The sequence below is a fragment of the Dermacentor albipictus genome, chromosome 6 (assembly GCF_038994185.2).
Source record: "Dermacentor albipictus isolate Rhodes 1998 colony chromosome 6, USDA_Dalb.pri_finalv2, whole genome shotgun sequence".
Taxonomy (NCBI): domain Eukaryota; kingdom Metazoa; phylum Arthropoda; class Arachnida; order Ixodida; family Ixodidae; genus Dermacentor; species Dermacentor albipictus.
This window is the reverse complement of record NC_091826.1, coordinates 136,052,931-136,067,243: the sequence shown is the minus strand read 5'-3', so window position 1 is coordinate 136,067,243 and position 14,313 is coordinate 136,052,931. Positions and strand designations below refer to the sequence as shown.

The 14,313-nt window shown below is 47.1% G+C and overlaps 1 protein-coding gene across 6 annotated transcripts in view; it reads left to right on the top strand.

Moving 5' to 3' along the window:
- The window catches only part of LOC135902242 (DNA-binding protein P3A2-like), a 206,152-nt gene that overhangs the window by 139,380 nt on the left and 52,459 nt on the right, over positions 1 to 14,313 (top strand). For 4 of the 6 annotated variants that reach the window (XM_065432218.1, XM_065432213.1, XM_065432214.1 and 1 more), the window contains one exon: positions 10,136 to 10,381. In XM_065432218.1, coding sequence (XP_065288290.1) covers positions 10,136 to 10,381 — 246 coding nt within the window. The remainder of the gene's footprint in view (positions 1 to 10,135; positions 10,382 to 14,313) is intronic. The other 2 variants (XM_065432216.1, XM_065432217.1) reach the window with 2 other exon arrangements.

Below are 14,313 nucleotides of genomic sequence, written 5' to 3'. Positions count from 1 at the left end.
ACATTTGGTTTAACCACACTAAGGGGGAATGATCAGTTTCAAAAATAAAGGAAGAGCCTTTCAAGTAACACGAGAGCTTTTCGAGGGCCCACTCTAAGCAAGCGCATTCTTTTTCTGTTGTGCTGTAGGCTTGCTCGCGTGACGTTAGCTTTCGACTTGCGTAGACAACAGGGTGCTCCTCACCTTTTTCGTTCACTTGACTTAAAACAACGCCCATTCCATGGTCACTGGCGTCACACTGAACTAAGAAAGGGAGAGAGTAATCTGGTGCCGCGAGAACCGGTGCGCTGACAAGAATCTTTTTAATCGCAGCAAATGCGTCCTTACGCGCCGTATTCCAACGCACAATAGTAGGCTCGGTCTTGTGCAGAGCATCTGTAAGAGGACTAGCGATATGTGCGAAGTTCGGAATGTAGCTTCTGTAATAGTCAGCTAAACCCAAAAAGGAACGCAAGTTGTTCTTTGATTTTGGCAAAGGAAAGCTAGTGATGGCCTCAACTTTTAATTCGGAAGGGCGTCGCTTCCCTTGGCCAACAACGTGTCCCAAGTAGTGGACTTCAGTGTTTGCAAGACAGCATTTACTCAGTTTGAGAGTCAAGCCTGCTTCGCAGATTCGAAGGAATACCTGCTGCAGATGGTCCAAATGTTGTTTCCAAGTGCTCGAGAAAACAGCGATGTCATCGAGGTAGGGTGCAGCGAAAGACTCGGTGCCCGTGAGCACTTGATTCATTAGTTTTGAAAATACGAACGGTGCATTCTTGAGGCCGAAAGTGAGCACCAGAGGGCGATATGTGCCTGTCGAAGTCATGAAAGCGGCGAGCTTACTGGCGTTCTCTGTCAGTGGCACTTGCCAGAAGCCGCGTACCATATCTAACGTAGAAATGTACTGTGCCGCGGAAGCTTTCTCGATCAAGGCTTCAACATTAGGAATGGGAAACGTCTTCGTTTTTGTTATCGCATTTAGCTTACGATAGTCAATACAGGGTCTGGGTTCCTTGCCCGGACTTTCTACGATAAACATCGGTGACACGTATTCGCTTTCCCCTGGCACAATTAAACCCAGTGTCAACATGTTGTGAACGGAATCGTTCAGCAGCTTCTCATGACGGGGCGAAAATCTGTGCATCCTTGTACGGAAGGGTTGGTCAGATGTCAACTCAATGTCATGTTCCACAAGGTTTGTCCTACCGGGATAGGGACTGAACAAATCGCTGAAGTTGTGTACAAGCTCTTTTAACTCCTTTCTTTGCTCGATTTTTAAAGAAGCTTGTTTAGTGACAGATTCGAGTATTTCTTCTGTTGACGGGGAAGAGCAAGGGGTCGGTACTTGAGGGACTGGAACATTTATTTCCTCTGGTTCGTTTAGGACGATGCTCAGCGTCTCCATACGTTCGATAAATGGCTTCATTAGATTGCAGTGGTAGATTGTCACATCCTTGCGTTTACCGGGCGTCGTTACCAGGTAATTGGTGTCTGAAAGCTGTTGCTTAACAGTGACCGGGCCATCCCATGCTACTTTCAGTTTGTTTGCCTTCGACGACTTCAAAATTAGCACTTTATCGCCTTCCTTGAAGGCTCGAGTGCGTGCAGATCTGTCGTAATACACCTTCGCGCGTTGCTGCGCTTCTGCCATGGTTATCTGCGCCAATTCTTGCGATTCACAAAGGCGTTTCAACAAGGCGAGCACGTACTCGACAACAGATTTGTCCACGAATTTGTCTTCCCACTTTTCCTTTAGCAAGGTAAGCGGGGAGCGAAGCGCTTGACCGTAAACAAGTTCCGCCGGGGTGAATCCAGTTGCTTCGTGAGTGACTGAGCGCAGAGCAAAGAGCATTGCGGGAACAGCTGTGTCCCAGTCGGTGCCCTTCTCGAAGCAGAGCGCACGCAGAATGCGCTTCATTACCAAGTGAAGTTTTTCAACTGAATTGCTTTGCGGGTGGTAGACAGAGCTGTGGTGAATGGATATGCCACATTTCTGCAAGAATGTCGTGGTAAGCGCGCTTGTAAACACAGAACCTTGGTCGCATTGGATTTCACTGGGAAATCCGATTCTGGCAAAGACGCCGAGTAGCGCGTTGACTACAGCTGTGGAGCTTAATTCCGGTAACACCACTGCTTCCGGAAACTTCGTGGCAGGGCAAATGAGTGTTAGCAAGTATTTGTTGCCCGCCGATGTGACTGGTAATGGACCAACGATGTCCACTACCAATCTGCGAAAAGGTTCGCCAATCAAAGGCACTCGGACCAAAGGCGCCTTGAATTTTTCGTTTGGCCGTCCGGTCCTTTGGCAAACATTGCAAGAACGTACCCATTGCTCAGATTCCTTGAAGCACATTGGCCAGTAGTAGTCGTTCAGTAATCTGCTCTTAGTTTTATTTATCCCTAAATGACCAGCCCAGCTATAGCTATGCACCAGATCGAGAAGTGCAGCACGATACTTCTGGGGAACTACCAGCTGTTCGAAAGAGCGGCCTTTCTTGTTTTTGAATGTTCGGTACAAGAGGTTGTCTTTTACAGTGAACGATACTGCTCCCTTTTGGTGCCGTCTTGACCTTTCCCAGCACGTTTGCAGCGACTCGTCGTTCGCTTGATCCGTTTTCAGAACGCTTTTGTCTACTTTCGCAAGAAGTTGAAAGCTATCACTGACTGGGCTTATCGTTTCGTCTCCGGGCGCAGAAGCGACCGGGGTGTTATCAACGGATGGTGCGGCTGGAACGGCTTCGCTCGTTGCGGCAGCTTGTGACGAATCACCTTGCTGTGGGATGTTGGCGGCACGAGTAGCGTTAGTAGCTTGCGCTCTTGTGTGGGACCTTGTGACGACCATTACAGGGTTCGCATGTACTAGTTCCATTCCGGCGTTTTGCAAGTCCCTCATTGATCTGTTAGAAAAAATATAAGGGATTCTTTGCGGCAGCTTGTCTGAAACAGCGGCTTCAGTTTGAAATTTGCCGAAGGCGCCCGTCATTTCAACTTTGGCTACCGGCAAGCACTTCGTGTCAGGCTCTAGTGCCTGACGCACCCATACACACGATCCGGTAAAGTCTTCGAGCTTAACAAACGACAAGTGGACAATGTCAAATGTAGCTCCTGTGTCACGTAGAACCTTGCAACTGACGCCATTCACCGTCATGTCATAGGTGTAAGGCAAGAGTAAGTCGCTCTCTTCAGTTAGCAAGTTAACGGACACGGCTGCTTTTCGGCACCCGACTGCGATATGGCCTGGCTGTTGGCATTTGTGACAGACTAACGGTCGTTTTTCTTCGAACTTGGAACTTTTTGGTTCACTCGAGTTGACCGCATGCACTTGGGCGGGAACGTTCTCAGATTTCCCTTGGTTGCTTTCTCTCTCCGCTTTCTGAAACTTCTTGAATGCTCCCGACGGTTTCTTTTGCACTTCTGAAGTTTGCATTCTGCGGGAACAGTATTCGTCAGCCAAAGTGGCTGCCATTTGCAACGTATGTACGTTTGACTTGTCCTGAATCCACAGGCGCATTTGCTCCAGAATAGACGCGTAGAATTGCTCTAGCGCGAACACTTCAATCAGACTTTGCTTGTTCTCGTATACGTTGGCACTTTTAAGCCATTCTTCCAATAAGCTCATCGATTTATAGGCGAATTCCGAGAATGACTCCCCTTGACTACGCCTCGTGTTACGAAACTTCATCCTTAAGGTTTCTGTAGACAAGCTGTACCTTCGCCTCAGCTGAAGCTTTACTTTACTGTAGTCGCGCGCATCTTCCTCTGGCATTCTCGCGATTACGTCCGCTGCTTCGTTTGGAAGCAATGTCAAGAGGTGTTGCGACCAGGTTTCTTCTGCAAGAGCTGCTCTAGTACACGTCCTCTCAAAGTTGACGAGGTACAAAGTGATGTCACTACCAGCCCTGAAAGGTTGCATGTAACCGCGCATGTCGAAACTGTCAGTTCATTCAAGGCTATGCAGCTGCATTTCTTTTAACTTCAGTTCTATCTCTCTTTCTTTTAGCTGTTGGGAAATTGTCTTCCAACATTCCTCGACTTCGTCGTCTTTCGCTCCGCATTTGGATATTGCTTCAATTATTGCAGGTTTACGCATCGACTTCAGTACAGGGATACCTAACTCTTCTGCTAGCAACACTTGGTTGGGTTTCGTTAACGATGCGAGGTTCATGACTGCTGAGAAAAAGTGCTACTCTTACACGTACTAATGTTTAGCAAAGTCAAAAAGCCTCCACTACCAAGAAAATGCCGCTAATGCTCCCAATGAAGTCAAGCAAGCCGTGCTCTCACCGAACCGGACGCCAAGGCCACCGCCGACGTGCGCTCCATCCGCTGTCCGCAGTCCGCTGCCACCAGCTGTTACATATTCGACGGCTAGACGCCGAGGGCGGCAGGACGACCGGCCCAGGGAATAGACGACCAACGCAGTGCCAGGAAGACAATCGCATTTATTCGGTCGGCGACGCGCCTTTTAAGCGCTAAGCAGCCAATCAGGGAGTGGCAAAATAAAGAATGATATCGTGGCAAGCGGGGCAATCTGATCTGTAGATTGCAACGGAGAGTGCGACCAGCACCGTGAATGTTACAGTGAGTGAGTGAGTGAGTGAGTGAGCGAGCGAGCGAGCGAGCGAACGTACGAACGAACGAACGAACAAACAAACGAACGAACTTTATGGCAGGCTCGGCGAGGACGCGAACTCGTCGCGCACCCGGCTATTCCCACGTTGGCACCGGCAAGTCCACTTCACCGGCCCAGTCGCGGGCACGCCGGGCGGCCAGGATTTGCGTTTCTAGAGCGGGGCTACACAGAAGCAAGTCCCACTCCTCTTTGATGAACTTGGAGTATGTCGACCCGCACTCCCAGAGCATATGAGGTAGAGTGGAGGTCTGGCCGCAGGACGGGCAGGCGTCGTCACGATACACGTAGGGGTACGCCTCGTGGAGAGTTTACAGACACGGATATGTGCTGGTCCGTAGAAGCCTAAGCGAAACGGCTTGCGCCCTGTTCAACTTGGGGAGGGGGTGGGAAGACCCTTCTGGACATGTAGAAATATTTAATAATCTCGTTGTGAGTAGCGGGAGCGTCCCTGTGACCATAGAGAGGAGGGAAGTTAGTGCTGATAGAGGAAGTGCTGTCGGTGAGGTCGTAAGCAGACTCATTGAGGTTCGGGGGAGCACCCTCGACCGACCCTACGTGAGCGGGAAACCAGTTAATTTAATAGTTTGTGAGAGCATATGGACTCGAGCCGCTGAGAACAGCTTCCTTGGCGATGCAACCCTTCTGAAAAGCCCTAACTGCCGTTTTGGAATCGCTATAGATTTCAGACCCACGACCGTCTAGCAGGGCGAGGGCGATGGCGACTTGCTCGGTGACTCCGGGGGTCTGAAGTGCGAATCGAGGCGCCATTGGAAATCTTCACTGTGGTTTGCCATTGGTATGGCACTCGCTCCGTAGGGGCGTCATCCGCTCTTTGCACCTCACGAGTTCTCAACGTCCCGACCCTCGTTATATCGACGAGTGTCGAAACGGGTGCTACGCGGACATCGCACAAGTGCAGCCGATCTGTCCACAACTGGACCTTTCAGAGCCACGGCTAAGCATTCCGAGTATCGGTTTATCCAGACTTCGCAAACAAGCACGTCACGCATGCAATCCTCGGGACCCACTACTATGCACATCTCGACACACGTACTCCTTGCACTCCTTGATTAAAAAAAAAAAAATCCGCGTGTTGATAAAATTGCATTAACAGGCCTGGAATGTGGCCTGATCCTGGTGACCAGAACCGGTAATGCACTCCCTCACCAGAGCAGGATTGGCCACCCTGGTGCAGTACTAGGCCACAACCTCCTATATGAACACACCAATCAAACTCCAGCCCTCAGTCCCCAGTAGCTGTGAAGCAACTGACCACGGTGGCGGTCAGACCTGCGACGCAGCAGAAGGTGCTAAGAATCCCTGGCTCCGGTCAGGCCGCCATTGGAATATGAAGCTGGCAACGTTTAACGCTGGAACGTTATCTAGTGAGGCGAGTCTAGCAGTGCTATTGGAGGAATTAGAGGGCAGTAAATGGGATATAATAGTGCTCAGTGAAGTTAGGAGGCCAAAAGAAGCATATACAGTGCTAAAAAGCGGGTACGTCCTGTGCTACCGGGGCTTAGCGGAGAGACGAGAACTAGGAGTCTGATTCCTGATTAATAAGAATATAGCTGGTAACGTACTGGAATTCTATAGCATTAATGAGAGGGTGGCAGGTCTTGTTGTAAAACTTAAGAGGTACAAAATGAAGGTTGTACAGGTCTACGCCCCTACATCCAGTCATGATGACCAGGAAGTCGAAAGCTTCTATGAAGACGTGGAATCGGCGATGGGTAGAGTGAAAACTAAACACACTATACTAATGGGCGACTTTAATGCCAAGGTAGGCAAGAAGCAGGCTGGAGACAAGGCAGTGGGGGAATATGGCATAGGCACTAGGAATAGCAGGGGAGAGTTATTAGTAGAGTTTGCGGAACAGAATAATATGAGGATAATGAATACCTTCTTCCGCAAGCGAGATAGCCGAAAGTGGACGTGGAGGAGCCCGAACGGCGAGACTAGAAATGAAATAGACTTCATACTCTGCACTAACCCTGGCATCATACAAGATGTCGACGTGGTCAGCAAGGTGCGCTGCAGTGACGATAGGATGGTAAGAACTCGAATTAGCCTAGACTTGAGGAGGGAATGGAAGAAACTGGTACATAAGAAGCCGATCAATGAGTTAGCAGTAAGAGGGAAAATAGAGGAATTCCGGATCAAGCTACAGAAAAGGTATTCGGCTTTAACACAGGAAGAGGACCTTAGTGTTAAGCAATGAACGACAATCTTATGGGCATCATTAAGGAGTGTGCAATAGAAGTCGGTGGCAACTCCATTAGACAGGATAGCAGTAAGCTATCGCAGGAGATGAAAAATCTGATCAAGAAACGCCAATGCATGAGACCCTCTAACCCTACAGCTAGAATAGAGCTGGCAGAATTTTCAAACTTAATCAACAAGCGGAAGACAGCTGACATGAAGAAGTATAATATGGATAGAATTAAACATGCTCTCAGGAACGGAGTAATCCTAAAAGCAGTGAAGAAGAAACTAGGAATTGGCAAGAATCAGATGTATGCGTTAAGAGACAAAGCCGGCAATGTCATTACTAATATGGATGAGATAGTTCAAGTGGCTGAGGAGTTCTATAGAGATTTATACAGTACCAGTGGCACCCACAACGATAGTGGAAGAGAGAATAGTCTAGAGGAATTCAAAATCCCACAGGTAACGCCGGAAGAAGTAAAGAAAGCCTTGGGAGCTATAGAAAGAGGCAAGGGAGCTGGGGAGGATCAGGTAACAGCAGATTTGTTGAAGTATGGTGGGTAGATTGTTCTAGAGAAACTGGCCACCCTGTATACGCAATGTCTCATAACTTTGAACGTACCGGAATCTTGGAAAAACGCAAACATAATCCTAATCCATAAGAAAGGGGATGCCCAAGACTTAAAAATATATAGACCGATCAGCTTACTGTCCGTTGCCTGCAAAGTATTTACTAAGGTAATTGCAAATAGAATCAGGAACACCTTAGACTTTCTTCAACTAAAGGACCAGGCAGGATTCCGTAAAGGCTACTCAACAATAGACCATACTTACACTATCAATCAGGTGATAGAGAAATGTGCGGAATATAACCAACCCTTATATATAGCTTTCATTGATTACGAGAAAGCGTTTGATTCAGTCGAAACCTCAGCATTCATGGAGGCATTACGGAATCAGGGTGTAGGCGAGTCGTATGTAAAAATACTGAAAGATATCTATAGCGGCTCCACAGCCACCGTAGTCCTCCATAAAGAAAGCAACAAAATCCAAAATAAAAAAAGGCGTCAGGCAGGGAGATACGATCTCTCCCATGCTATTCACAGCATGTTTACAGGAGGTATTCAGAGACCTGGATTGGGAAGAATTGGGGATAAGAGTTAATGGAGAATACCTTAGTAACTTGCGATTCGCTGACGATATTGCCTTGCTTAGTAACTCAGGGGACCAACTGCAATGCATGCTCACTGACCTGGAGAGGCAAAGCAGAGGAGTGGGTCTAAAAATTAATCTGCAGAAAACTAAAGTAATGTTTAACGGTCTCGGAAGAGAACAGCAATTTAGAATAGGTAGCGAGGCACTGGAAGTGGTAAGGGAATACATCTACTTAGGGCAGGTAGTGACTGCGGGTCCGAATCATGAGACTGAAATAATCAGAAGAATAAGAATGGGCTGGGGTGCGTTTGACAGGCATTCTCAGATCATGAACAGCAGGTTGCCATTATCCCTCAAGAGGAAAGTTTATAACAACTGTGTCTTACCAGTACTCACGTACGGGGCCGAGACCTGGAGGTTTACGAGAAGGGTTCTACTTAAATTGAGGACGACGCAACGAGCTATGGAAAGAAGAATGATAGGTGTAACGTTAAGGGATAGTAAAAGAGCAGATTGGGTGAGGGAACAAACGGGAGTTAATGATATCTTAGTTGAAATCAAGAAAAAGAAATGGGCATGGGCAGGACACGTAATGAGGAGGGAAGATAACCCATGGTCATTAAGAGTTACGGAATGGATTCCAAGGGGAGGGAAGCTTAGCAGAGGGCAGCAGAAAGTTAGGTGGGCGTATGAGATCAAGAAGTCTAGGGTCAACATGGCCACAATCAGTACATGACCGGGGTAGTTGGAGAAGTATAGGAGAGGCCTTTGCCCTGCAGTGGGCGTAACCAGGCTTATGATGATGATGATGATGATGATGACTCTTTGCACTCGTGGCTAAGCCTTTCTGGCATCAGTGCCGCGGCCAAGCACATCACGGGCGTACTCTTTGCACCCACAGTTCAGCATTACCTCGGCACACTGGACTCGACGATCGAGAACATGGTGCACGGATTCGTCAGAACTGCAGCGTAGCATTTTTCACGTCAGCTCCTCGGGCTCCTTGACCAAGCACATGGTGCACAAAAGTCCGGCTTTTATTTTATTTATTTATTTTTCTTGGTCACAGTTTCTTCAGCTGCAGTGCAGTCAGAACTTTCTCACTTTTTCGGCTTGGTTATTTCAGTTTGTTCACACCGAAAGTGTGTGTTTGATGTGAAGGTGTCAATAAAAGTGAAAAGTGAAAATTGGGGAGAAGGGGGGGGGGGAGGAGGTACCAAGAATGTTGCATTTGGATATGCTCACAATGTTCAGCAAACCTTCCACTGCATTCTGCAATCTCTGGTGTGCTTTTGTGGGACATTGTGCAACATTTGATCTGTAACCAAGCCAACATGCTCCTCACCGAGCAGTGGACAAGGATGTCTTGGGGAAAAAAGTCAAGCGAAGCATTTCCGACTACAGGTAAAACACTAGAAGCCCCGCATTTGATGGGACATCAATGGTTACAGCCCTGGTGCCTTTTGATAACTTGAAATTGAAGGTGCAACTTTAAAATCCATTATCTTACACCCTCATTTTTTCTCCTGCTCAGCATGTCTGGCTGCTTTGTTTGCAACTGCTAGGTCCATCTAATCCCCCCCCCCTCCCCCCTTTTTGTCTTTTTCGAAGTGCAGTTCAAGGCGTGACGTTCTTGCTTTCCCTGTGTGACCATTTTGTGAATGACTGATTCAGTGCGTTGTTCACACTCTAAATGCCTGTTGTGCAGTCACCTCAGAAGAATCGAGAACTAAAGAAATCATGCAATAAACATCAAAATCTAGGAATCTCTCACCCTCAACCATTAGTTTTGGACTGCACAGTGCTTCGAATAAGTGTTTATCACATTTTGTAAGGCGTTCAGGCTTGGGACAAGCTCAAAAGGAGAAAGACTTTCTAAATAAAGAAGTTGTAGAGATACAACCTAGAAATTTCTGTGATAACGTCACAGAAACATTCCCACTGCCTCTGCCAATTTTTTGTCAGAATTCATGCAGAAATAAGGAAGTTGATTTTGAAAGCCACGTCGTCCCCCCTTGAGACTTCCGGAGCAGCTGAAATTATCTCTTCCCACAGCAACCCTGAATTTCTTCGGATAACGTTAACTGGGACATGCCGCATATTGAGAGATAAAAAGAAACATTTTTTTTCCTTGACGGGGTTGTGTATGTCCGCCAGCAGGTGTCGTGGACGCACGCCCTGCGCCAGATAGTGATCAACTGCTACCGCTTCCACGGCCGAGAGGACCTGCTGCCGGCTTTTGAGGAGGACGACAAGGACAAGGGCAGCAAGAGCCCGACACCACCACAGCTGAGCCAGCAGCAGCAGCCGGTCACCGAGGCCACCCTGTCGACAGCACCCAGCGTGCGCATCGACAAGGTACAGTGGAGCACAGTGTCTGACAGCAACAATGGAAATGTTCAGGTATGTGAAATGAAACAAGAGGCAAGAAAAAGGTTGGCTGCAGTGGCAGTAGTTACCTGATTCTCGGGTGTTCAGTGTAGAAGACAGTGAGCACCCAAATCTAATGCATACCCAATTCTATACCAAGAAAAATGTAGCCTGCCTCTCATTCTGGCCATCGGAAAATTGCGAAACCTGCAGGATTTACCTGCACATTGTAGACATCTATTTGTTTTTAATGTCCTCCGTCATCACTCATGAAGAGCTCTTCCTCACCCTCTGTGTGGTATGCCTCATTTTTTTGAATGACCCACCTGGGTCTGGCCACGTCACCGGTGTGTCCTGCAACGTGCTCAAGACAAGACTCTGAAAGCATGTGACGCCACTATGTTTCCACTAGCTTAACATAACCTCTTTCAATTAGGTCTTTGCAATGAAAGTAGAGCGCCATCTTTGTGCTTGTTGCTATACTCCGGACAACTTTCTGTGACTGTGAAGTGAAAGCTGTAGAGGCAAGTGCAAGCACTTCTGGAAAGAGTCCCGCGTTTTCATGCTTTTAGTGTAAGCTGGGGAAGAGAAAACATAAACACCTTATTTTCAACAGTTCAGTAACACAAAACACACCACTGAATGTGAAAGCTTACTTATTTTGCAGCTTTTCCCTTCCACTTCTAGGCAAACACAAAACCGTTGCACGGGAAATCTGCTTCGGTTCAGCGTCTCTTCCGAGCAACGAAAAGCGCTGTCAAAGACTGCCGGAATACTTGGCACGGTAACATATGTACAGAAGCTCCGCCCCTGGGGCTTTCCCTTCACAGCGGCAGAAGGTTGTCTGCGAGTATAGCCTGCACACTGCTTGCCATGCCAATGATTATGGCCATGACTGTAGGCTGTTGCCAACGTTCTGAATGGGGTCTCCTATCAAATTGCAGTGCGCAGGCAGTTTTCATATCCGTATTCTTGGAAAATAAGCTGTGCATTAGAATTGTGTAAATGCTTTATCATTCATTGCGAGCTTTTATTCATTGTCCCTTGAAACTCTTCCACTGGCAGGTGGAGGGTTTCCAGTTTGTGGACAGCGAGTTCATTCGCTGTCCGCTAGCACAGCCAAAGCAGACCATACAATCACTGTGAAGAGGGGGGGAGGGGGGTATATTGTACTTGAATTATCCGGTAAGGGCCTATTTTAGGGCAGTTTTGACTCGTGTCTACAGTTGACAACCGATAATTCAGATGCAACGGGGAACGTAAATACTGTATTTACTCACATAACGATTGTACTTTTTTGTAAAAAAAAATTGACACAAAAATCAGGAGTGCGATCATTATGTGGGCAAATTCGCCGTGAAAAAAAAATTTTTTTTCATTCCACATTTGGTGCGGGATGACAACAGGTCAAGCAGGCAGCTGCCGCTGCACAATTGCGCTGTAATAGTGCGGGACTGGTGCGAGACACCAAATATGGCTGCCGGCGGAGCAAGCCGAACGCGTCTAACGCGATTTTTTTTCTTTTCGTGAGTACATTACGCACATTGAAACAGTTTTTTCCGTATCAATAAGGAGTAATATTGTTAATATTGGCAAGTTCGTGACAATAACATAGCCATATCCACTCCGAGGGGACAGAAAAAGAGATGCATACTGCGGAAACTGCAGCATTTGTCTCCACTACAATTCAGTGGAAGAACAGTGGAATAACACCTCCTTGCCTTACAGCTCTGACACATAGTCAGGTTTGTTACCGATCTTCATAGCCTAACACTTTAATCTATGAGTGTTCCTTTTGTATGATGCATCATACGCATGACTGCATCCTGTTTGTCATGTTCATTAGGTACTGTATATCACATGTGCTTTCAGGTTTTTTTTTCTTTCTTTTTTCTTGTTTGGGTTCTTGTTTTCTCAGATTCTTCCTTGTTATAGTATATTGTACCCAAATATTGCATTTGTGATGAACTACTTATTTCTTTTGTTTAGTGAAACAAAAACCTTTGCAATAACACACTTATGAATGATTATATAATCTATTTATATTCTTTGTTCGCAAATACTACCATATGTACTTGCCCTTCCTGTTATAATCCCATGAGGGATTGACAGTATGTGAAAAGAAATAAATAAATAAATATGGCACGTTTCCGCTGAAGGTGGGCGAATATCTTAGCTGTGTTACAAGTGCCGGCGTATGAATAGGGTACACTTCTAACGCATCAGTGTAAACGTGGCCCCTATCGTTGCCGCTCACGATTTTTTTCGTGCCCGTGAGTGCAGACGAGAAGAATTGAAAGGCGCCTTTTTTGTCTTAGAAAGACGGAAAGCTGAGCTAGTTGGTAAGGATTCATTGTGCAACTATCAACTGAAGGGAGCACTGAGGCACTGTCATTGTTGTTGGCCAAAGCCATTATGAAGCCTACAAGTAATAAAGCCAAGGCAAGTTTGGTTGTAGCTTTCTTTTCCATAAAAGTGCGGAAAGTGATGAAAGGAATAAAATGGGGCATCTGCTTAAGGGGGGAGGCTACCCTGGAGACCGAACTTTCTTATTTTTTAAGATATCCAGATGAAACTTTCAGGGTATGTTCACACTACCGAACTACGAGGAACTGCGAAGTTTCATGAAGATATGTTTATTAGTTCCAGAGTTATTGATGTCTAACTAGGTGATTCATGTATGTGCCTGCGGAAGAGCCTAAAGAAATGCCAGGACATCGTAGGAAGCTGAAATTCACTGTGACGATACCTTGATAGATATCCCATGGGGCTAAAGAGCCCTTTTTCTTAATTTCCCCTCCGAAAAATTTTAAGACAACTTTGAATTTGATGTAGCCAGTAATGACCACATTCATGAAAAATAATTGCTTATTATAATTTAACTCCACCAGCTTTCAAAAAAAGAGCTGTCATACCCTGCCAAGTCATTCAGGAACAGAATTAAAAAAAAAAAAACGGCATACGAATCTGAAGAGCGGTTCTTGAGATATCGCCTTCCCCAGCACCACTACTAGCGAAAAAATCCATTCCGAGAAAACAGACCTTAAAAGTTGAACCCGTGGGTTTTTTTATTAGAAAGCTCCTGCGGAGCTTCTAATTAGCTCTTGCGGCTCCAGGCACATTCAGTGTGTCAGATTTTCGACTGGCATCAGTCGAAAGCACAGTTCCGCCGCTGAAAAGCGTCTACGCAGTCGGCACTCACTGCGGAAGATCGGAATTTCGATGCTCGTACAAGACCCACATCGCGCTCCCGTGCACCGAACATCTGCACTGTCTTGGGCTTTGCCGGCATGGCGTGCAGTGAAGAACTAGCGAAAAACAAAAAAAAAAAAGCTGAGCAAATAATCTAAAAGATAGCGCAAGGCAATGAGCAGCGCGCAAGCCCATGTTGAGGCGGACGGAGCAAGGGGCAACAGCGACGCGAGCGCGGCAGCCAATGGCAGGCATGCTTTAACCCGCGGGATTTGAGCAGCCGCCGCCGCCCGCGCAGCAGCCAATGGCAGGCGCGCTTTAGCCCGCAAGATTTGAACGCGCTGCTCCGGCCAATCAGTGCTCCGCATCACATCGCGGGAAAACGCCAACAGCGCTTCAACCGCTTTGACGATGGCATTCTGCAAGGCGGCAAAATAGAGACAAAGAATCCACGGTCAAAACGACACCAAGATGGCGCAGGCAGGCCGTATGGGCCGTGAATGGCGCGCGCGCGAAGTTTGACTTAATTTCGGCATTTGCACATGTTTCTTGGGCCGCGGTGGCCTCAGAAGTAGCGTTATTTTTTGTACTTTACGGCTGAATTAAGTGCTGATAATTACGGAACAGGTAGTTTACGAGACATAGAACCCAAAAATATGGTTTTTCAAAAGTTGACTTTTTCGCGATTTTTCGGTTTTCAAGGGCTGCGTCCTCCCTTAAGAATGTTTGGTGCGCGCAGACCACTTGGTATGTCTTCAAGAGTCGTTCGCGTA